Consider the following 23,359-nt stretch of genomic DNA (forward strand, 5'->3'; position numbering starts at 1 on the left):
ACCGGCATCTATCCTGATATTCTTCAATTCCAATGTATTCACGGAATACTTACTTTGTCCTATTATCTGGACAAGCGCCGTGGATTAAATGCTTATCTTGCACAAAGAAAAGCACCGCAGAAGAACATTCGGAGCGAGTTTCCGGCCATCGAGACATAAATTATTCATGCTGCTAATTAAGAGAGAACTCAAGCTAGTCAAAGCTTCAACAATTTTGAAAAAAGGTAACTAGCAAATGATCTTGATTTGTCGGACAATAAAGACGCGGAAGATATTGGAGAGTTTGCTGAATGGGAATTCGCATGGGGTTAGTATTCGGAGCAAACGATAAGCGGCTTCAATTCAGCCTGCTTACGACATTGCTCGGGAGTTCTGCTGATGCCCCCATAAAAGCATAATATTACCGTCGAGTCCCGGCTGTGAGGAGGAATAGCTGTTGTTAATGAATAGCTGGTCATGTAAAAAAAAAGTAGCACTACGAAAGATGCGTATAAAACATAGGATTAAATGTCTGGACTTTATGCATACCCCGAACAGAAGTACGTAGTACCATAAACTAACTACTAGAACTGTGACACTGGTATTACTGTATCTTTCTCCAGCAACAAGTTTAGTGGATAGTAACTCTTATTCCATAGAATAATAGACACCAGCTATCAATACCAAGCCCAACTCCAAACTAATTATACGGAAACCGGCATCTCAAGAGTACCCTCATAATTGCAACGGATCTTAACATGCTCCTCAGGGTTATCCACACACTTCCACTTACTACCATCCGCATGAGAGTCGACCGAGACCTGACCACGCTCAGTGATAGGGCTCTCAGGGTCGCGAACAAGACTAAGCTTGAACTTATGCAAGTCCTTCACACCCTCAGGGAATCCAATATTGTAATAGCTGTTGTTGCAGCGAGCACCCTGCTTTGGCGAGCTTCCATAACTCCTGTACATCGTTAGTTTCCGCTCGTACGACATTATTCTTGTGATACTGCCACTATGTTTGGCACAGAGAAGACTTACCAAATCAGGTTGCACTCGGTCGGTGTGTCATCTGGGAAATTGGCGTCCGTTACGACAAAGTGCATTGTTGCATCGAGACCAACGCCGGCCTTGAAGTCGGTAATTTGGATAGAGGTGGCTCTAGGCTTGTTTGCTGCAGGGGCAGCAAAGGCCGAACTCGCAGCCAAGAGAACGGAGGCAATAGCAAACTTCATTTTGAAATATTGATTTTGTGAAGGCTGAAAGTCTTTGCGTTACACTTGATAATGCTCGAGATGCTGTTTGATAGAGATGAAATTGCAGGACAAAGCCCTCTTCTTATATGTTTCCCAGTCCCCTCTAGGTCTCAAGTTTGATATTTCTATCCCGCCAAGCATGAACACTTAAGCTGAATGAGACATTCTCATGAAACAACCCAAAGGAGCTCAGCCCAGCATCTCCCCACATTTGTGAACTAAAGCCATTCATTAGTGAAGACTCAGGGCTGAGCATGCGCATAGATGCAGGGTCCAAAATCGCGGTACAGTGGTGTTCAGGGACGCCTTTTCCCAGTGCTGTGCAGATCAGGGGGACCTACTTAAACAGTTACAAAAGACAACACACATGCTAAGGCCTACCAATACGAGGTGCATTCCCGCAGAATGATCGACTTCGTCCAATGATCTATGCCTTTGACTCGGGAGTGGCCGACGCCACGGGGTGCATCAGGCCTCCAAGTCCCACAATTTTGTCCGGAAATACACACGGAATCTGGAGATCACTGCTTTTAAAATAACAATGGTCCGATTTGCCTTATATGAGTGGTCCTATTGGCTATGTCAATGGGTCTCCTGCAAGGAATTTGTGGATGCTATAGCTTGAGCCCCTGAACGAATGCATAAGAATAGAATGAGAGGACTGATATAAATAGAACCCATGCTGGTTGAATTTCAATCTTTAAACTCAATCTCTAGGCAGAGATTGAGTTTAATTATGAGCAGGTGCTCATAATGTTCTCGTATAGCGATTTCAAGGGGCAGTGGAAATGTTTAATTTACAAGTTCAATTCAGGGGAGCTGTTGAGATATTGCGAATAAGTGCTGGTTTTTCCGAGATCATAGACTGTCTGTCTGTAACTCGGAACACTTGGGACGCCTGAAATCTAAGTTCCAGTTGCTCGAATATTTGGCCCCAGTAGATCGCCTAGAAGCAGGCCTAAAATCATTTGGAATGTTTACATAGTACAACAGGGCGCAGAATCTAGTCTAAGATAGGCCAATGAATCGGCAATGTCGCTACTTTTAGAACGACAGACATCCAGTGGACGTGGTTGGTATGGACTGGCATGTCTACGGTAAAGTAATTGAGTGCACTCAAAAGAAAGAAAGAATAAGATGAAGAATTATACAATCGTGATCAAGAGATAAATTGCAAGAATAGATATCATCACTCGTAACCCCGATGCTCCATTGTGTCCACCCTGGAAATGCTAAACATTGACCAATCCCTAAACAGATAAAAAACAACCTAGAGAAACAGACAACATGATGCGGCTCTACATCTCCTCATAAGCGACGTTCGGATGCATAACATACAGAACCTTGTCTTCAGCTGTCTGTTGGGTGCTACCTTCGTCCTCCATCAGATTCGATGCGATGCGCAGCAGTACAGAATCCTTGACCATGCGCTTCAAGACCTTCTTGGCGAGGTCTCGCTCTCGCTGCATGTCTTCTTCATTGTTGAGCTCGCCCTCAATCTGCTCGAGATACCAGAGTATCAGATCCTCCTGCTCAACACCCTCACCTTGGTTGACCTCATCCTCCCGGATACGGCGGACAATCAAGTTCAAGATCTTGGAGAACTTGTCATAAGTGATCTTCGTCTTGGCACGCTGCTGCTGTTGGGCTGGCTCGCCGTCCTCGCGCATGGGGCTGTCACCCTCACGGTCACGGTCGGCCATATCTTGGTCCTCTTCACCATTTTGGGCGGGAACTTCATCGTCGTCCATCTCGACATCGTCCTTCTCTACGGTCACAATGCTTTGGCGCAAAAGGTCGTAGGCCTCGATAACGAACTTGGGAATGACCTCCTCGACACAATTGGCCTTGGCAACAGCCTCAGACAAGCGAATGAGAGACTCAAGTTGACGAACCGTGATGCGGTATGAAGAACGGCCCATACCACCTTGAGCATCGTTGGCACGCAGCTCTTTGTATTTCTCAACAAGAAGAGCCTTGGCCTCGTCAGTGAAGACGGGACGGAAGGTACGCGCGAACTGAATGTAGCGTTGGAGTTGTTCAGTGCTCAACTCAGGCTCGACAGCCTCGTCACGGTTCATGTGTACGTTGACAATATGCTCAGCAAGATTACGGTCGACGTTCTCCTTGGGGTCATCGCGAATCACAAAGAACACATCGAATCGACTCATGATGGGTGCGCTAAAGTTGAGATTCTGGCGAAGAGTGACCTTGGGGTTATATCGGCCACCGATTGGGTTAGCAGCGGCGAGGATAGAAGCTCGGGCATTAAGGGTAGTGTGAATGCCAGCCTTGGCAATAGAGATAGTTTGCTGTTCCATGGCTTCGTGGATAGCAACCTGATCCGCAATGTCCATTTTGTCGAACTCATCAATTGCGCAGATACCACCTCCGTTCTGGAACATAGTTAGCCAGGAAAAACGAAGAGAGTAGCAAAAGTAGATTGACAGGATAAAGAAATGAAACATACAGCAAGCATGAGAGCACCTGCTTCAATGGTGAACTCTCCAGTCTCAGCATCCTTCACCACGGACGCTGTCAGACCAGCAGCGGACGAAGCTTTACCACTGGTGTAGACTGCACGGGGATGCAGGGAGCAGATATACCTGGGGAATCATGTCAGTAAATCGGCAAGTCCATGGGGTTGAAAGGATTTACTCACTTCAAGAATTGACTCTTACTTGTGGATGGGTCACCAACAATGCAAATGTTGATATCACCACGCAGTTTCAAGCTCTCCGCTTGGGTTTCCTTGCTCACACCACCAATCAATTGCAGAAGCAGACCCTTCTTGATTTGACGATGACCCCAGATCATAGGCGCAATCGAGTCGACTAATCGAGAATAAATGTATTCCGAGTGCACTAACCTCTTCAGGTCTTGCACCTCCGTGGGAGTAAGGCTCTGGAGGAAAGCCTCTTGGGCCTTATCATCGTTCATATCAGGCTCCTGGTTCTGGTTCAAAGAAGCCAAAATGTTATTCGATTGACCACTGAGCTGCTGCTCAGGCTTCTGACCAGGGGTAGTGGTGTCGGGGGTCACCATACAGGCGAGGAAAGCAAGTCGATAGGTCAGATCACGAACACCGAGCGCTTTCAATCCAGATACACCACCACCGCCAACCTCGCTGCCGCGGAAAGAGTTGTTATCACGAACTGCTTCTGGGCGTACGCCAGGAAGACCCAATTGGCTCACATCAGGCACGACAATCAGGGTACCAGTGAAGATGCACCGCTCACCAGCCTTCGCGCGATCGACCATCTCACCTCGCAAGATGACATCCATTGTGCGCGGCATACTGCCAGTTGGGATCTCATGGGAAGATTCCTGAAGCTTGACCTTTTGCCAATCAACGAAGGTACTCTTTCCAATATCCAGGCGCCAGCCACTCCGGTTGCCGCAAGTTTCGTTCGGGCATTCGCTGGGCTCAGTGTATTTGAATGTCTGCTCCACATTGCTCACCACCGTCTTACATCCCTCACAGATGAAAGTTCCTAGCGACAATTCGGGACGGATTTCTGAGGTTCGTGTGACCGTTCCCGAAATTGAGAGCAGCTTTCCGATCTGAGATGTGCGAAGTTGGCGAAGTCGGGAAACCAAGGGCAAGTTATAAAAGGCAAGGGCAAACAGCTTGTCCGTCTGTTGATGGCGAGTCTTTTCACGGATTTGACGCTCTAAGTCGGGGTTATCGGAAACACTGGCGTAGGCAGACGCAATAGATGTGCTGGGTTGCGAATTGGCGCTGGAAGCCAAACGATGGGATACAAAATAATCACCCTCATATTTCGCGACGAGGTTGTGTAGGGCCTTGGTGAGGAAAGGGAGGAATCGATAATATTGGCTGGCGATGGCATCGGCCAAAATAGGGTTTTCCAAGGAGGTCAGATGGGTGAAGTCCACGTAGAGAGTCGATAATTCAAACTTCTTCATGCCGCGAATCTGAGCAATATAGTATTTGTCGCTGAGGATCTCTCCGGATGAGGGAGGGGCCGATGAGGAGGGCTCCTCCACGAATGTCTCAAGCAATTCTTCAAAGGCCTGTTGCACCTTTTCTCCGGCCTCGTCAATTACCGGTGGGGGACCTGGAGCATATGGGTTTCGCATTCGGCTGACTGCTGAAGTACTACCTCCGACCACGCGATCATCAGGGAAGGCATTCATATCACTCATTGGACCATTACTTTCCGATCGTCGAGAGCTGGGTAGGTGATCAGACTGCATATTCTCCCGGGCGCCGGACCCGGAGCCCAGCTCGGACTGGAGGACGGCGTCAAAAAGAGAAGACATGGCAGAGAGCAAGAGGGGACAGAATTGATGCTCTCGTGCAGGACACCGAATTGGGGGGGAAGGAGAGGGGGGCTTGAAAAATAGAGAGAATTGAAGAGGAGGAGGAGGAGGAGAAGAGGGGAAGCGGTGATGTCGATTTTTGGATGTTTTCACCAAAGAACGTCCGCCAAATGACACTTCAATTCCAAAAGGGGGGACTAAATTACTTTTTTTTTTGTTAGCTAAAACGCGCGACGCGACTTGGACGCGTCTCGGGAAAGTCGGAGAATTAGATAGTCCGGGATCATTGCACGCGTTAAGTGGTTTCCTATTTGGGACAAGGTACACTAGTCCCCGATTGGGTCAATCCAGTCTGCAGAAAGTCCCCCCTTCGCACCTTCCGAACAAATCCCGGTTGAATGCCGCAGTCATCAGCCAATCACGGGACTCGATGAGACATCGGAGATGCTTCTGTGCATCCCCTTCGAAGTGACTTTCAGTGACATACGACCAATCATATCGTTCCTTCCTCCCTTCCCTCCCAACTCCCCGCCAGACTCGGCCAAATCAGGAAATAGTCAAATCTCCCCTCTAACCCAACTGGGTCATTGGAGGTGCACACTCTCTGCCCCCATTTGTGTTGCTCGTTCAACTTCGTGTCACTCTCTCTCCCTTTCTCTCTCTCTCTCTCTCTTTCATTTGGTCATCCCCTAACATCCCCATCATTTGGTGATCGTCCCTTTTTTTTTTTTATTCTTCTTTCAAATTACGCTCTCGATTTCTCTCTCTCGCCTTGCATCACATCCGAATACATCCTATATACATATCCGCCGGGTCCCCGGCTCTAGTTTCGCCCTTCTACGCTCCTACCGTTTAGTGAACCCGCCCCCGCGCCCTTTTTTCTTCTGGATTACGCCCCCAAATTGAGGGAGCCTGCGATGCTTCCCGTTAAATCCCGTGCAGGTTGGAGGAATTTTGGTCTCGGTGATCGTCGGTTCGGCATGCTATAGCAGGTGTTACCTCTACGCCGACGACTACTATTGTCCTCTATCGCGAGATGTCTGGCAATACCTCAAGCTTTGGAGATTCGCCACCGGCTTATAAAATCTCTGGTTCATCCGAAACCTCAGCTCCGGATCCCTCGAGTATGTTTGATATATAGGGTGTATGAATGTTGGACTTTCTCCACCATCCATTCGCTAACATAGTCCTACCTTCTTTTTTTTTCTTGCAGGACCACCCAATGAGACGACACAACCCGGGAAATCAAGGCGACGACGACGTCCTGCTGACTCCGGAGCGCAGCCTAAAAATCAATTTTACTTTGTAGACTCGTCCTCGTCATCAAAAGAGAAGCGTGCTCATGTTATGCGACACCATGTTCAAGAAAAGCGAAAACAACGCAAATTATCTCATGAAAACCTACAATTGGACCAAATCCAAGATCCTTCAATCTGTCAGGCCAAGAAGGACTCGGGATATGATAAAGACACGCATTTAGACACACCGTTGTCTGGTCCTCAAGGGCCCCCGCCAGAAGCGGATTCCTCGGTACGAACAGCAGATTATGCATATCCCGTGCAAAATTGCGGGCATGATCCAGCCAATGCCGATGCTAATAATGCCTCAAATGATCACAGTTGCGAATCAGGTTCTCTAATGTGAACCCGCCTCCCCAAACGTTCCTGATGAGGCAATTGGGCTCGCCCAGGACGATGCTCGACGCATCACGAAAGGATCCCTTTTCCAGCCTTCCTATTGCGCAAGACCCAGAGAGTCTGGAATTGGTTGACTATTGGACGACGAAGTTGACCTACTGGTCCGGCCAGAATCCCTACGTAAAGAATCGGATTTTCAGAACCGCCATGGACCACCCAGTCACATTTCAGGCCGTCATTTTAACCTACTGTGCTCGGTGGAAAGCCCAGCTGCACGGAACTAGAAACAGTCCGGAGGTTATCCGGCATGTCAGTGAGGCGCGAAAGAATATCGAGGATGCAATGAGGGGTATCACGCAGGTTCCTCCCGATCAATTGGCCATGGCTCTGTCGGGAATGGCGCTGGGAGAGGAACGGTTCGGTGATAAAGCCGAGGGTCGACGTTGTCTCGATCTAGCAGTCCGACTCACACGATCACGGTCAGGATATAATCCGGCTGTAGATGTTTTTCTCCATTACGTTAGATATATTGTGCTTCCAGGACATACGGAACCAAATTTAGCAGACCAGAAATGGCTGCTCTCTTTTTTCTGGGGTGCCCAAGACCTAATGAAGCGACAAGGCTCCCCGGATTACCTCAGTCATACGCCGGAGAGACGCGATGCGTTCCAAATGGAGAGTCCGCTATTCTCCCTCTTATCCAGTGGACCCCGCCCGTCCCAAGTCCCGCAGGCGGCTCGGAAGTACGTGGTTCGGGATGCACCAACACAGGAAATCAGTCGGACGGCCGCGTTGATCTATATCACGACGGCTCTCTGGGACTTTAAGGATTCGGCCAACAAATGTGGCCGTTTTCTGAGCTATCTAAGCGCGTTAGTTTCACACCATCAACTTGACCGTGAGCCCGCTTGTGAAACACTCTTGTGGTTACTCCTGGAACAAGGCTGCGACCCGGATTTACAAAATCACGAACGGGCGTGGTCAACGGGAGAACTTCTCCTCACTCACAAACAACTCCGGCCGGACCAACAATTCCATTTCAACGAAATTTTGATGAGCTTTTTGACTCTCCGGGCCCCTATCCGCGGAATTGATATTTTCGAGAAGGACCTCATTCCGGGCGACTTGTGGAAGTAGGCCCAAATCAATGAAGAAATTATGATATTACCATGATCTATTACTCTACTCTGCTATATTCTGTACACGGAAACTCATCCGTCTTCCGATTATAATCCTACATCAGTGTGACATGTGGTCCATTCATAAGGTGACCTTGAATGGTTTACGCATTCGGCGCATGGTCAGGTCAGGCACGAGGTAAGTAGGGCTTGGCAGGACCCGACAACCAGGATGGGAAGTGTAAGCGTCATCAAAAGTGGAGTCGGGCCGTTCAGCCTCGGTTAGATACATTTGATATCAGAAAGGAGAGAGGGAGAGGAGGAGAAAGAAAGGAAATCCATAGTCAATGTCGATCGTGGTTCGTGCTGAACGCAGTTTGTGCGGTGGAGAGGTTATTAGCGGAGTCCCGAGACCAGGTTCTCCCGAGGTCACTTTACACCCCACTCCGTAAGCAAAGATACCTGGAGTGACTTGGGATCGTGAGATCGCATTCATGCGACAGACATGGCAAAAAGATCGTCGATCGTTAAGGGAGAGTGATGATGATATCACATATATACATAGTACAGTGACTATGTACATACGTGTGTATCCCTACAGTGGCACATTCCAAAGATCCTGTGACAACAGGCTGAAATGCAATTCAATCTGGGGTCGAGAAAGGAATTTCCAATGGTTCAGGAACTGCAAGTCATCCTCGCGTGTGATCTGATCTCAGAGGAGTTCCATATGGTTAACCCCTTTAAGGATATGCAAAATCTGATGTTCTTCTACAGGGCGGCCCATGGGATAGCCAAGTGCTAGGCAATAGTGCAGTCCACTATCCACCACTAGTGTCTTTCGGTCGTCCGATCCATTGGATCCAACTCAGCATTGCATCCTTTCAGCAGCAATGTGGATGTGCCCCCTCCCCCCCCCCTGTGGCGATCGGGATAGTCTACGGATTACATTTGGTATGGGGGACATGGTGATATGCCTGAGTATGTATCATCCATTTCATCCATGACTCCAATACGAGATCAACATCACAACACACCACAATCATCTCGGTAAATGATTCTCCCACGAAAAGCTATCTGGACCAGATATCCGAGCTCTGTTTCACTGAGTCGCCCCTGGATTCCAACAGTTTCAACCTGGGGACAAGGTTGAGGATATTATATTAGACAGAGTGTGACAATGTCACGGAGTACTCCGTACAGCCCATCTACGTATGTACGCTGTAACTAACTATCCGAATGGAAGATTTTGAACTGAACAAGCTAAATGATGCTTTGGTTTTGGGATCGACATACCTAGTCCAGCTCAGGCCTCTGCCCAGAGCCCTCACGTCTGAATTTAATTAGTTTTGTGACGCAGTGTGTGGCTGAACGTGGCTGGACGGGCTGGACGGGCTTCTCCGATTGACAGAGTGGACTCCCCTTGCTGCCGAGCAAACACAGCCGAAACGCAGAGTGCAGAATCCTCCGTGTAGAGATGATCTATCATGTAATTCCAAAACAGTAGCAGAAACAGCAACAGAAACAGAAATCATGGAGTCATCGATTTCCACCATTATCGAGAGGACCCAAGGAACTGGGCGATCTTCAGAAGGAGAGCCATGGGTGGATAGTCTGGATCGATCGCTCACTCGCCTCGGTGGAGTCGACCAGGGGGTTTTGGAAGTGCTGAGAGAGAAAGCAAACTACTAACCGATTGTGACATCCCTGCAAATGCAGTAATCAAATCAAATCAAATAAAAAATGAAAAAAATGAAAAATGAGAAAACTTGAAGAGGATATTGATTACGTAGGACGAGATCGCAGATCGATGCCCCTCCCTTTCCAAAGCTTAAACCTTCTCGCTTTTTCTTTTTTCTTTCACGCTCCTCTCGACTTTCTCTCCTTTCTTCCTCTTTCATCCTCGGGCTTGTCACCACCCCCCCTTTTTCGAATATACACGTGCGATCAATTTTCGCCAACCTCTTCACGCCTGAGGTTTTGATCGATTTCGCTACCCACCAACAATTCGGTCTGCTGCCATCATGTCTGGGGCAGCAGATGGCGCCGGTCAACTGCACCGGCTCTTCAGCCGTGCTGATGTATGTGTTGCTAGCTAGCTCAGCAATTACGATTGCGACGCGTTCGAAATGCTAATTCCCTCCGTAGCAAAACCCTCAAAGCTCCTCGAATTCCTTGTCGGGCTTTTTGACAACCTTGGTCGTCAACATCGTTATCTTCGCCGTCATGATCCTCGTTTTCGTTATTCTGCGCAGGAGTCAACGTCGCCAGTATATGCCCCGTACCTATATCGGATATCTGAAGCCATGGCAGCGCACCCCGGAATCTCCCACCGGTCTTTGGAACTGGATCACCGCAATGTACAAACTTCCGGATACCTATGTTCTTCAGCATCACTCGATGGATGCTTACCTCCTGCTGCGATTCTTGAAACTGTCCGCTACTATCATGTTCGTCGGTTGTGTCATCACTTGGCCCATTCTGTTCCCCGTCAATGCTACTGGTGGTGGTGGTAAGGCGCAATTGGATATCCTCAGTTTCTCCAATGTTGCGCCGAATACCTATGGCCGTTACTTTGCCCATGCATTGCTTGCCTGGATCTTTATTGGTTTTGTCTTCTTCATGATCACTCGAGAGCACATCTTCGCTATCAATTTGCGTCAAGCGTACTCTCTCTCGCCCGCTTATGCTAGCCGTATCTCCTCGCGTACCGTTCTCTTCAGTGCGGTCAGTGAGAACTATCTCAACAGCAACAAGATTCGCGCAATGTTCGGCGTCGACAAGGTTAAGAATGTTTGGATTGCTACCGACACCGCGGAGCTTGAGGAGAAGGTCAAGGATCGTGATGCTGCCGCCATGAAGCTCGAGGCTGCCGAGACTAAGCTTATCGTCATGGCTAACAAGGCCCGCAACAAGGCACTGAAGAAGGGCGGCTCTGAGGAGTATAACTCTGAAGAGAATGCCACTATGGGCCAATTCGATGACGAGTCTGGCTCTGTTGCTGCTCGCTGGGTGCAGGCCAAAGACCGCCCAACTCACCGTCTCAAGATGCTGATCGGTAAAAAAGTCGACACCATCAACTGGGCTCGCTCTGAGATTGAGCGCCTGACCCCGGAAATTGAAGAGCTGCAGGCCAAGCACCGCTCTGGTGATGCTAAGCTCGTCTCGTCCGTCTTTGTCGAATTCTATCAGCAATCCGATGCCCAGTCTGCCTACCAGTCCGTTGCGCACAATCTCCCTCTGCACATGGCCCCTCGCTACATTGGTTTGAATCCGACCCAGGTCATCTGGTCCAATCTCCGCATTAAGTGGTGGGAGCGTATAATTCGATACACCGTTACTGTCGCCTTTATCGTTGCTCTTATCATTTTCTGGGCCATTCCTACCGCTGTTGTTGGTGCCATCTCGAACATCAACTACTTGACTGACAAGGTTCCATTCTTGAGGTTCATCTTGAACTGTCCGGATGTCATCCTCGGTCTCATTACTGGTCTTCTGCCTTCCATCTTGATGTCCGTTCTCATGGCACTTGTACCTATTATCATGCGACGTACGTTCCTCTTCAAGCTCTAGTGTTTCGAATTTTTACTGATTAGTGCTATAGTGTGCGCCAAATGGGGCGGTGACCCCAGTGTGACTTCTATTGAGCTTACAACACAGAACTACTTCTTCGCTTTCCAGGTTATTCAGGTCTTCCTGGTTGTTACTCTGGCATCTGCGGCTACCAGTGTGGTCACTCAAATTATTAGTAACCCCACTGACGCTGCCAGTCTCCTCGCCAACAACATCCCCAAGGCTTCCAACTTCTATATCTCATATATTATCCTGCAAGGCTTGTCTTTCAGTGCCGGCGCTCTCCTCCAGATTGCTGGTCTGATTGTCGGCAAGCTTTTGGGCAAGTTTCTGGATAACACCCCTCGCAAGATGTACAACCGTTGGTCTAGCCTGGCTGGTCTCGGATGGGGTACCCTGTACCCTGTCTACTCTCTCTTGGTTGTCATTGGTATGTGAAAAGTATACTTAAGTGTCGTCTTATGGAAGATTGCTAACCCTTACTCCTATGTAGGTATTATCTATTCCTGCATTGCTCCGCTCGTTCTGGGCTTTGCTACAATTGGCCTTTACCTGTTCTACTTCGCCTACCGGTACAACCTGTTGTACGTCTCGAACGCCGACATTGACACCCAGGGTCGTGCCTACACTCGTGCTCTTCAGCACCTGACTGTTGGTTGCTACCTCATGATTGTGTGTCTGATCGGATTGTTTGCCATGGCCTCTGGCGATAACCAAATTGCCGTTGGTCCCTTGGCTCTGATGATCATTCTTCTCGTCTTCACCATCCTGTACCATATGTCCATGAATAGCGCCATGGAGCCGCTTCTGAACTACCTTCCCAAGAACCTTGAGCACGAGGAGGAGCTTCTTCTGGCTGAAGACCGCACCAAGAATAGCTATGAATCCCACACTAATGGCGTGAGCCATGGTTTCTCGGTGGACAATGGAGTTAGCAACATCGACAGCGGTGTCGGTGCAGTTGACTCCGCTGAGGCTGAGAAGGGTCTTGGACAGTCCTCGTCTTCTTCCACTAAGAAGCAGCCCAACTTCCTGACCAAGTTCTTCCGCCCTGATAAGTACGCCGACTACGCTACTCTGCGCCGGTATGCCCCTAGCGCGGACGACATTCCTCCCTATCCCGAGGAGGCCGAGCGCAATGCCTACTTCAACCCAGCCATCAACGCAAAGGCTCCTCTCCTTTGGATTCCCCGTGACCCTCTCGGCATCAGTCGCCAAGAGGTTGCCCACTCTTCCCGCGTCATTCCCATCACCGACGAGGATGCCTTCGTCAACGAGAATGCCAAGATCACTTGGGACGAGGACAAGGGTCAACCCCCCGTCTATGAGGAAAAGATTGCCTGGTAAACAAGTCACCATGTCACTGTCAAGACAAACTGCACCCTTGTTTCCGAGTAATCTTTAATGTAAAACTGCTATTCTGGATGTTACCTATTGGTCTATTTTGATACCCAGTCGACCAGATCTCACCGGTCCTTATATATTTTGTGGTAGATCTGGTTCGGCTTTGATTGGGCCGTTTTGAATGTTTGAGTTTTTTCCATGGTCATATTATACACTTGGTTGTATATTTTCCAGGTCTGTATGATCTTGGTGTTGTGAACTCTTGCCTCCTATATTTTATTATATTCATATTTCTTAATTGCGGCTGATGTATACGCGTCATGTCACTTAATGTTTCAGAATGTTCTTATGGAATTGGGGTGATTGATACCCGAATATACTGATGAATATGAGCTTTATGAGCAGTTTCAAGAGATTAGTCGGTCACTAGTAGATCTGAGTTTCTCGTGCCCGTGGACTAGATATTAACATTTAAAAGGAGATGATAATTTGTAAGGCTTCCAAATCAAAGGTTTGATTGCCGTCAATCCTATACATTATTGCTCGAATCTCCGGGTCTAGGCGTGTACACCTGACTGGAGATGCAGTCACAGGTACCTACCTATATAGACCTACAGGTATAGGTATAACTGAAGGCAAAAATTATTCATTCTACGTATCTTGGTACACTAAGCTAATGCAGCCTACTACAATATCAAGTACTAGTAGTTATATATTTCATGATGAAAGCTGGGGGTCATTCAGGGTAGGTGCATGTTTGATCAAAACTTGATCTATACTAATAGTCAATCTATGATTTACTCCCTCCAGGTAGTACTGGTAGGTTTCCCGCCTTCAAGGCTAGAACCGAATCATTCAAGTCACCTTGAGTCTGATCAAGTTTGCGCTATCATAGCTTTTGAATCGTGATAGTCTGCAATACATTGAGCAGTCTTTTGCAGCAGACGGATCCTACGGTGGTACAGATTTACCGGATAATGTCTGGCGACTTTTGGCTCTCTCCCTTTCCATTTTGCAGCAATCTTTTCAAGAGGCGGTCAAATGCCGATTTTCCCAAGTTTCAAAATTGAAATTCGGATCACTCAACAGTGTCGTGGAATACTTTGTCACAGGATCATGCAATATCTGAATTATTAATTAACAGCCTTTGTGCGAAATAATTGGAAATAAGGCAGACTTGTTCTCCAGACGAAAGCTAGTAGATAGACATTGTTGATCGGGATCGTCGGAAACTGCTCCGTGATAAATCCACCTCGAGGTCTCCACTTGCGGGGAGAATTCGCGGAGTTTCGGGGATGAATTTTTTCGCACAACTGATTCATCTGAACTGAGCAATGGATTATCATAACTATTGAATTGCCTCAGGTACTGAGATAATATATTATACAAAAAAGGTTCTTTACAAAGAGACTCTTAGAGCTAGATCGTAGACTGTCCGGTACTTCTCGAATACTTTATCTAATACTATACCAATGGTCAAATTGATCCTCCTTGCGCGCGCAATCAATATATAATATAAATTGATCTACTATAAAGTCCTTGCCATAACCCCTATATAGTCACTGAAACGGCTGTTTGGATTTTTTTTTCTACCCATACCAAAGAGTATGGCGCACCAGTCTCGAACAAAACTGGCGATATTGCACACGCGCGGGAGGCGAAACCAGTTCACTAGATCGGCCACTGCAAAGACCACCGATTTCATATGCGTCCTCATGCCGTAGGAAACGGATAATTATTGGCCATTATTCTATATTCCCGGAATGTCGCTTCATTAACAACTTGCAAACATTTTTTAGGGTTTAGAAATTTTGCGCTAAGCGCTTTTTCAGTGTCTTCCTCCAGCGTAAAAGATTTCTATTTTATTGTAGATTTAAAACACTAGCCTGGCCCTCACTTACATATCTACACAAGCAGCTTGTCTATGACTCCATCCCATCTCAGTCATCCTTAGAGCAGCTTGTGCTCCCGAATGAACTCGGACCAGCTCTGAAGATTCAGCCCGGGAATCTAACACGGTCAGCAGATGTAGTGCTAATAGAAGCGAGCGTGTGATTGACTTACGTCCTTAGCTTGCACAAACTTCTCACATGCGTAGACATTTCCGCAGCTTTCGAAAATTAGCAACTGCTCAGTGAAGTCCAACGCAATGTCCTCCGACATGCCGTCACGAGTCATGAGTAGCTCCTGGAATTCCCTGGCACTCGAAGCTTGATAGCGAGTGGGAACATTATAGTCTGATACCGAAATTAGCATGACGAACCACTACTCTAAAACAAGGATGTCGTACAGGAGCCCATCTCAGCGAGCTTTTCGGCCTCAGATAACGCCTGAGCCCAGAAGGCAATGGTCTTGGTGAAGTAGGTAGAGCGAGCTTCGAGGACATGATGCACCAGCTTTCCCGTATCACGAATCGCCACATTAGGCAGAACCGTCTGAGGGCTGTGTGGGAACTTGAGCGTGTATGTGCCTTTGGCGTCCTATATTGTGATTTTGGTGAGTATTCAACTTGAATTTTATCGGCAGGATAGCTCACTTTGACGGGCAGGTACCGCTGAGGATCGGTCAAAGTGTTCTCAAAGTAATTGGGGAAGAGAATGGTAGTCGTCTTTGCCCAGAGGTCCGGTTTCTGGGTCTGGATATACTCAGTAACCAGGCTCTTACCCTTCCAGTGATGCACATTCAGATATTTGCCGTCAGATAAGGCGACCGGGTCTGGCAAAGCGCTCCAGATGAAGTGCTGCAAAGTCACTACGCCAGCAGCAGCATCCACAATCGCCTTGCCCTGCTCAATCTCTGCAGCAGCAGATCGCTTTTGCCAGAAGTCAGTCAGTGCGTAGATCACATCCGCACCAGCAAGGGCCGCAGTCAAGGTTTCTCTGTTACCCTCCAGGTCTGCACGACAGAGTTCAACTCCCTGAGCAGCGAGCTGCTGAGCCTTAGGCTTGGAAGGATCACGGGTGATGGCCCGGACATGATAGAGATGAGGGTGTTTCAGGAGCTCCGTAACCACAGATCCGCCCTATATATACAAGGTCAGCAACCTGCATCATCCAAATGACGTGCGGATGTAGGAAGACTTGCCTGAGAGCCAGTGGCACCGATCACCACGACATTTCGTTTGGTAACCGTCATTGCCTTTGCAATTTAGTGTAGCCTTGGATTAAGGTACTGCGAGGGGAATTTATTCAACTACGGGATACGCGACGTTGGAGATTTAAATAGGGCTATACAGGAACTCAAGAAATTGTAGATGATAGTTAGTTGCTTAATTGCTACCGCTGAGTCAGCGGTAGACATGCAAATGATCAACATGAACCTGATGCCAATCCGATGCTGTCCCATCCACCAAACCTGAGTTCCGGATACACCGATCATGATTATGGATATCTTGTGAAGGCTCGGAGCATAACCTAAGTGTCCACCATAGTCGTGCTCCAAACGGCTGCATTGTCCGGGAAGACACCAGACACCTCGCCTGAATCCAACTGGCCCATACACTCAATGGGTGTTGACCGAAAATAGAGGACAAATATCGCTAGACCAAAGAAGACCAATGGCATTAACCCGGTACTAGTCGCGTATTTCCCTTATTCTGACCTAAGGTCAAGTTCGGCCCGCCGATTCTAACGAAGAACGGCAATAGGCCCTGTCGATCATCAAGCGGAAAGGCTCGGAGTATCTCGGCAGTTCACCATCGTCCGACGCCGACGGTGATTAGCCTCGACGAGCTGCGTTGGTGAAGCTTTGGCGGCAAATTACGCCGCTACCATGGAACGTAGCCTCTCCGGTCCGAGGCTTTTTTTGTTTCAACTCCCCCTTTGTTCTATTTATTCTCGGTCCTGATCTGTAGAGGCGGAATCCGATATCAGGTGTGGGGCTTCCCTGTGGAATCAGTATCTATCCCAATATAAATTCGGACATTTCGGACAGCAAGACTGACTAGTCTAATGACTGTCCGAGTACGAGGATTGAAGAATTGCTGGATTTACGTATTTGGCATATTTCACTATGGGTCTTGTTGTTCTTGTCACCGGGGCTAATCGAGGTGAGCGGGAACTTCCTCCCAGTGTGATACATCCTGTGGCTGACTCAACTTGTAGGCATTGGAAGAGGTCTCGTGGCACATTATCTTGCTCAGCCAGACACGACTGTCATTGGTGCTGCTCGAGATGTTTCTTCCGCAAATGCGAAAGAGCTCAATGAGCTGCCAAAGGGTGAAAGCTCCCGCCTGATCGTCGTACCACTGAGTGCGGACAGTCCAATGGGTGCGACAGAAGCCGTATTGGAAATCCAAAAGCAGCATCTTGTTGGGCATATTGACCTTGTCATTGCCAATGCCGGTATTTGCAACCACTTCGGGCCGGTAGAAGAAATGACCGACTCCGACGTGCTGTCTCACTTTGAAGTGAATACGCTGGGACCGCTTAGACTGTTTCGAGCCATTGCACCATTGCTGCGGAAATCCAGCGTTCCCAAGTTTGCTTATATCTCTACGGCCCTGGCAAGCATTCATATGATTGAACAGATTCCCTCGTTGACGGCTGCTTATGGAATGTCAAAAGCGGCTGGAAACTATCTGGTGAAGAAGCTCCATGCGGAGAATGAGGGCTTGATCGCTTTGTCCATTGATCCGGGGTATGTTTGCCTTTGTATTTCCATATTTTAGGAAATAAGGAACGCTGACGATGAAACTCTCTTTTTCTCAATGGGTAGAATGGTACAAACAGACATGGGCAGTCGCGCCGCACAGGCCAATGGGCTAGAGAAGGCCCCTGTGACCCTCCAGGAAACCGTTCAGGGTATCACCCACCAGGTATGCAGAAATCTGGCTATCATTACTAGCTGCAGTCTACTGACATTGCTGCAGATCGAGGTAGCAACGAAGTCGACCACGTCTGGCCAATTTGTTGATTATAAAGGGCAAAAGGTCTTTTGGTAAAGGAGGGGTTAGAAATATTAGACCTCTATATAGCAGGGCTTGATATATTACTTTCATGTGACATATGGCACGGCATAGACTTCGTTCTTCATATCTCATACCTACATAAGAGTCCCCCGTCCCAATGCCCAACCCCTCGAAAAATCAAAGTCTGGTACCTACCAGTCTTATTGTTGTAGATTAAGCGTAAACGTAAAGAATCTATGGGACTTTCATTGACAAGGTTTAGTAAACGTATTGCCAGTGCATCATAATATATATATTTGAAACAATATTTGGGTACTCACAAGGTACATGACACGACTAGATCTGGGCATGAAGTGAATGCAATAGTCATTTACTAAATAACTATTAGTAACCGCTGGTTACTAATTACAAGGAGTTTTTATCCATGTTGCACAGTCCTTGAAACATAGTTGAAAACAAATCTAATTGTACAATAGCATGCTCCATTTTCAAGGAATCCATACATCAACTTCAAACTCCACGAGATGCTCGGGAAATGGCAGGCTTTCGATTCCCACCATGGTGAATAACGGCTGGTGGCGGGGACACCATTTCTTGATGTAGTGAACCATATTCTCCCGTGCCACAGCACGCATTCCGGATAATCCCACAAAGAAAGCGTGTAGCTTGACCACGTAATCCCAGCCAGAATGACCCTCCTCAATCGTATGACCTTCTTTGACGAGAGTGCGGATGATCAGATCATCAATGTTTTTGAAGGCTTGCGCAATTTGCTCCTCGATTTTAGGAGATGTCTCCCTAGTCAAGGGATCCATGCCCGCTTAGGAATATAATTAGCCCTATGTCCTCAGAGGTGCTGCCGGTATATTGCTTACTCTGCCCGGTGACGACTAGCCGATTGCCGATGAGGCAAGCATCGCTAAACCCGTATTTCTCGCGACATTCTTCTCCAAAGCCAGGAAGCGCGTGGTACCTAAAGGAAGCCATTTTGCAGGACGTAAACTTGTAGGATTCTACAGTTCATAGATCAGCGATCGCCATACCAGGTATAAATATATTGTGATTGGTCTTAGATGCGCATTGGCCGGTCCGCTTTGTCAGCGGGGCATGTCTGCATTAAACTACCTACTTACAGTGGGAGTTTGGAGCGTCGGGGGACCGCCCGAAATGTCCCCGTATAATCCATGGTTTCTACTATTGCCACTATCGGGCCGAAAGAACAAGAACAAGAGCAAAAAAAAAAAGAGAAATCTGTAGAGATGAGTCATTGATGATACATATAATAAAAGCTCAATAAAATCAGCCAGGGAAATATAATGGTCTCAGGTCATTTTGCATCAGTCGATTGTCTTTGTGAAAAAGTCCCTTCAACTGCTAGCTTTACCCACGCATTATCTCACATTGAACAACCTACAGTGTTCCAGCCATGGAGCATATCAAGCAGTCATTCGCTAGAGCGAAGCATGAGAGCCGCGCTGCTCTGGGCGCGTATGTTACTGCTGGGTATCCCACAGTCCAGGAGACGCCAGATATTCTACTCAGTCTTGAGAGCGGCGGTGCAGGTGAGTACCTATCAATACATTATGACGAATACGTGTTTATATACCATCTGACGCTCTATAAATAAAATAGATATGATCGAGCTGGGCATGCCGTTCTCTGACCCTATTGCGGATGGCCCGGTTATCCAAGAGGCCAATGTGATCGCTCTCGCCAATGGTGTCACTGTGTCGAAGGTGTTGGACATGGTGCGAGAAGCAAGACGTCGGGGATTACGGATACCAGTCTTGCTTATGGGGTACTATAATCCAGTCCTTCGATACGGCGAGGAGAAGCTGTTGCACGACTGTAAGCAGGCAGGTGTCCATGGGTTCGTCTTGGTTGACCTCCCCATTGAGGAAGCCGTTCGTTTCAGAAGACTATGTGTCAGCAATGGGTTTGTACAGGATCATCTTCGTTCTACATTCATGAGCTAAAAATCATTAGGCTTTCTTACATCCCTCTCATTGCTCCATCTACGCCCATCCCTCGTATGAAAGCCCTGTGCAGCATAGCTGATTCGTTCATCTATGCTGTTTCCAGATTAGGTGTGACAGGTGCCTCTCAATCACTGAGCGCCAATCTTCCTGATTTCCTGAGCCGTATCCGCAAGCATGCCCGCGAGACACCAGTTGCTCTCGGTTTTGGCATCAGTACACGAGAACACTTCCTATCCGTGCAAGCCTTAACTGAAGGCTGTATCATTGGCAGTCAAATTATCCATACTATCGGCACAGCACCATCCGGTCAAGCCGCTCGCTGCGTGGAGAAGTACCTATCTGGCATCACCGGGCGCAAGCTCCAACGGGATGAGAATGGTGTAATTCTACGTGATGGCACTGAGTTAGAACCTCCCGTACCTACTGCAATGCCCCAAGCAATGACTTCAGAGGATGCGCTTTTGAATACCACGGATCTCACGAACGGGCAGATACCCGTTGCTTCCACGCGTTTTGGTGAATTTGGTGGCCAATACGTGTCAGAATCATTGATGGGATGTTTATCTGCATTAGACCGAGAATTTGAAGCGGTACGAAAAGACCAGGCCTTCTGGGAAGAATATCGTTCCTACTACCCTTATATGGGTCGGCCGAGCGGGTTATATTTTGCTGCACGCCTTACTGAAATGATTGGCGGGGCAAATATCTGGATCAAACGGGAAGATCTCAATCACACTGGGAGCCACAAGATTAACAATGCCCTAGGCCAAATCCTCCTAGCTCGACGATTAGGAAAGAGACGTATCATCGCCGAAACGGGCGCGGGGCAGCACGGTGTGGCCACTGCTACAGTTTGCGCCAAATTCGGAATGGAATGTGTTGTCTACATGGGCGCGGAAGATGTTCGTCGTCAAGCACTGAATGTATTCCGGATGAAGCTTCTCGGGGCTAAAGTAGTATCGGTTACGTCCGGTAGCCGAACGCTGCGTGATGCTGTGAATGAAGCGTTGCGTGCATGGGTGAAAGATGTCGAAACCACTCATTATATTCTCGGTTCGGTTGTTGGTCCTCACCCTTTTCCTACGATTGTGCGCACCTTCCAGTCCATAATTGGACAAGAAACGAAAGAACAGATGCAAAATGCTATTGGGAAGCTTCCTGACGCTGTTGTAGCCTGTGTCGGAGGAGGGAGCAATGCATCAGGGATGTTTTATCCTTTCCTAGACCAACCAAGTGTCCAGATGTTGGGCGTGGAAGCTGGTGGTGATGGCCTCAGTACATCTCGCCACTCAGCGACCCTCTCCGGTGGCAGTAAAGGCGTCCTTCACGGAGTATATACCTACCTACTACAAGATGAATACGGACAGATTTCGGAGACGCACTCTGTCTCTGCTGGTATGGACTACCCAGCTGTGGGACCTGAACTCAGCTCCTGGAAGGAAAGTGGGAGGGCCCGATTCATTGCTGCGACTGATGCCCAAGCCCTGGCTGGATTCCGCGCTCTGGCAGAGTATGAAGGTATTATTCCCGCGCTTGAGTCATCTCACGCCGTATATGGAGCCATTGAACTCGCCAAGACAATGAAGAAAGGTGCACAAAATATTGTTCTCAACCTTAGCGGACGAGGTGACAAAGATGTCAACACTGTTGCTGAGGTTCTGCCTCATCTGGGACCTGATATCGGATGGGATTTGCGGATTTAATGTTCGTTTGTTGTATCCGTACTTACTGCTTTATGATCTAGTTGTGAGTTATTGATTATCCACTATCCAATCAACTAGAAAAAGCAACGACTTTCCTATCACTCTTGTATTCCCATTCTGTTATTTCTTTCCCTGTGACACCTTACTATGTACTTCTTATTATAATTACTACCTATTTCCCTGGTTTAATGGAACAAGGACATCCTTTTGTTCATGAGTAGAGCTCCCGCGCATACCTGGCCATACTGTGTTAACCAGCCACTGTTCAACCTTCCTATTGGTAAGCGATATACCTCCCCGTTTCCCGTCATTCTTCGACAATCGTAGATGTATGGTTAGATCGCACCGCCTTTCGTCTGCTCTCGTGCACGATCGCTTCTGTGCACACACCAGGATCTATGCGCAACGTGTAAACCCGACACTTACAATATAAGATGACCCATCGCAAAGGCACATATGATTTTTCTATTTAGAACGTCCGTTCTAGTCGCCTTAGCGGAGCAATGACGCTTTCATATATCCCCATCGCGGCAGACGCATCAAATAAGCCCGCCCTTATCATTTGGAACTGATAATTGAATTCTCATAAAAGGTTTAGGTAACGCTCAGTAAAAGATCCTAATGGGGAACGCAATGTAGTACCTGTGTATGGTAGCTGATTCGGTTGAATTTCTGATCAAGTTAAGAGGCCTGATATGTAATTTTGGAAGGCGGGAAATTTCGACTTTGTATCATGATTATCATTCATTTTTGGTACACTATGGGAACAGTGGAAAAGGTCGACTTGCTAGGAACCTAGGTCATTATGAGCGAACAAATCAAATATAGCTTACAGCATAGCAAAATATTGTATACATTAATCCGAAGACATTGCAAGAAGTTCTTGAATCGAGATAGGACCTCTTAATAAAGTAAATACATTCTTGGTCAGCTTCTTCCGACCCCTTAACTCTGTCCTTCAGCATGGCTTCTGGATAGTGCTGGACATTCTCTTTCATTATCAAGTCGTCAGACTAGACAAGCTGGATAAACTTATTTGATTTTTGTTATCAGACTCCGTATCGGAACTCCCGGACTTTTTTCTGGTAGTAAAAAGTTGCCAAAGATCCGGTGGCTCCGAGAATTATTGGCACGGGGGATTTGACTTGCGTCTTGATGATTCTAGGGATTGCAGAAGCCAGCAGGAGTACACTGTTTGCCAGGGCCAACTCGGTTCCGTAGTCCCTGTTTTCTTTGATCAGATAACCTAACAATTTGGTTAGTTCGGCGTAAGAAAAAGCGCCCCAAATGCGTGCCGCTCATTAGCACTCACCAGCATATCCATATGAAAGTCCGAGTCCCACTCCTGCGATCAATGATGGTGCTGAGCGAGTCTTTAAATATCCCAAGACCCCCCCCGGCAGGAACTATTTTTCGGTTATTAATACTCAGTGACTCCGGGATTTCTGTATTACGCATCGAACTGAGGACTTACGGAGAGCGGCAAGTGTGAAGGAAGGGTGTTCGGCCATGTTGATAGAGAATCGAAATATAATGACTGACACTGGCGGTCGGACCACATTCACTTCCGAT

The 23,359-nt window shown here is 47.8% G+C and overlaps 9 protein-coding genes across 9 annotated transcripts; 4 read left to right on the forward strand and 5 right to left on the reverse strand.

Moving 5' to 3' along the window:
- Nucleotides 1-683: 683 nt before the first annotated feature.
- On the reverse strand, nt 684-1,216 carry N7469_001039 (uncharacterized protein; the record flags this gene model as incomplete). Its single annotated transcript, XM_056639959.1, has 2 exons — nt 684-945; nt 1,023-1,216. The coding sequence occupies 2 exons, from the start codon at nt 1,214-1,216 to the stop codon at nt 684-686; spliced, it is 456 nt and encodes a 151-aa protein (XP_056505716.1).
- A 1,319-nt stretch (nt 1,217-2,535) lies between these two features.
- On the reverse strand, nt 2,536-5,524 carry N7469_001040 (MCM DNA helicase complex subunit MCM6; the record flags this gene model as incomplete). The annotated part of the gene is made up of 3 exons (XM_056639960.1): nt 2,536-3,633; nt 3,708-3,843; nt 3,900-5,524. 3 exons carry the CDS (start codon nt 5,522-5,524, stop codon nt 2,536-2,538), a joined length of 2,859 nt encoding a protein of 952 aa, XP_056505717.1.
- Nucleotides 5,525-6,560: 1,036 nt separating this feature from the next.
- N7469_001041 (uncharacterized protein) lies at nt 6,561-8,298 on the forward strand (the record flags this gene model as incomplete). The annotated part of the gene is made up of 3 exons (XM_056639961.1): nt 6,561-6,648; nt 6,738-7,054; nt 7,144-8,298. The coding sequence occupies 3 exons, from the start codon at nt 6,561-6,563 to the stop codon at nt 8,296-8,298; spliced, it is 1,560 nt and encodes a 519-aa protein (XP_056505718.1).
- A 2,005-nt stretch (nt 8,299-10,303) lies between these two features.
- Nucleotides 10,304-13,199, forward strand: N7469_001042 (uncharacterized protein; the record flags this gene model as incomplete). The annotated part of the gene is made up of 4 exons (XM_056639962.1): nt 10,304-10,360; nt 10,428-11,829; nt 11,884-12,282; nt 12,346-13,199. 4 exons carry the CDS (start codon nt 10,304-10,306, stop codon nt 13,197-13,199), a joined length of 2,712 nt encoding a protein of 903 aa, XP_056505719.1.
- A 1,947-nt stretch (nt 13,200-15,146) lies between these two features.
- On the reverse strand, nt 15,147-16,331 carry N7469_001043 (NmrA/HSCARG family protein; the record flags this gene model as incomplete). Its single annotated transcript, XM_056639963.1, has 5 exons — nt 15,147-15,185; nt 15,261-15,433; nt 15,487-15,676; nt 15,733-16,218; nt 16,305-16,331. The coding sequence occupies 5 exons, from the start codon at nt 16,329-16,331 to the stop codon at nt 15,147-15,149; spliced, it is 915 nt and encodes a 304-aa protein (XP_056505720.1).
- An 876-nt stretch (nt 16,332-17,207) lies between these two features.
- On the forward strand, nt 17,208-18,138 carry N7469_001044 (SDR family oxidoreductase; the record flags this gene model as incomplete). The annotated part of the gene is made up of 4 exons (XM_056639964.1): nt 17,208-17,244; nt 17,300-17,834; nt 17,913-18,012; nt 18,067-18,138. 4 exons carry the CDS (start codon nt 17,208-17,210, stop codon nt 18,136-18,138), a joined length of 744 nt encoding a protein of 247 aa, XP_056505721.1.
- A 455-nt stretch (nt 18,139-18,593) lies between these two features.
- Nucleotides 18,594-19,092, reverse strand: N7469_001045 (Endoribonuclease L-PSP/chorismate mutase-like protein; the record flags this gene model as incomplete). Its single annotated transcript, XM_056639965.1, has 2 exons — nt 18,594-18,925; nt 18,981-19,092. The coding sequence occupies 2 exons, from the start codon at nt 19,090-19,092 to the stop codon at nt 18,594-18,596; spliced, it is 444 nt and encodes a 147-aa protein (XP_056505722.1).
- Nucleotides 19,093-19,531: 439 nt separating this feature from the next.
- On the forward strand, nt 19,532-21,787 carry N7469_001046 (tryptophan synthase; the record flags this gene model as incomplete). Its single annotated transcript, XM_056639966.1, has 3 exons — nt 19,532-19,667; nt 19,738-20,041; nt 20,092-21,787. 3 exons carry the CDS (start codon nt 19,532-19,534, stop codon nt 21,785-21,787), a joined length of 2,136 nt encoding a protein of 711 aa, XP_056505723.1.
- Nucleotides 21,788-22,829: 1,042 nt separating this feature from the next.
- On the reverse strand, nt 22,830-23,298 carry N7469_001047 (TMEM14 family protein; the record flags this gene model as incomplete). Its single annotated transcript, XM_056639967.1, has 3 exons — nt 22,830-23,033; nt 23,100-23,193; nt 23,251-23,298. The coding sequence occupies 3 exons, from the start codon at nt 23,296-23,298 to the stop codon at nt 22,837-22,839; spliced, it is 339 nt and encodes a 112-aa protein (XP_056505724.1). The 3' UTR covers nt 22,830-22,836.
- Between the last annotated feature and the right edge of the window lie 61 nt (nt 23,299-23,359).

Source organism: Penicillium citrinum (genome assembly GCF_028827155.1).
Source record: "Penicillium citrinum strain IBT 23319 chromosome Unknown utg000001l:1.0-4955037.0:1.0-4956770.0, whole genome shotgun sequence".
NCBI lineage: Eukaryota > Fungi > Ascomycota > Eurotiomycetes > Eurotiales > Aspergillaceae > Penicillium > Penicillium citrinum.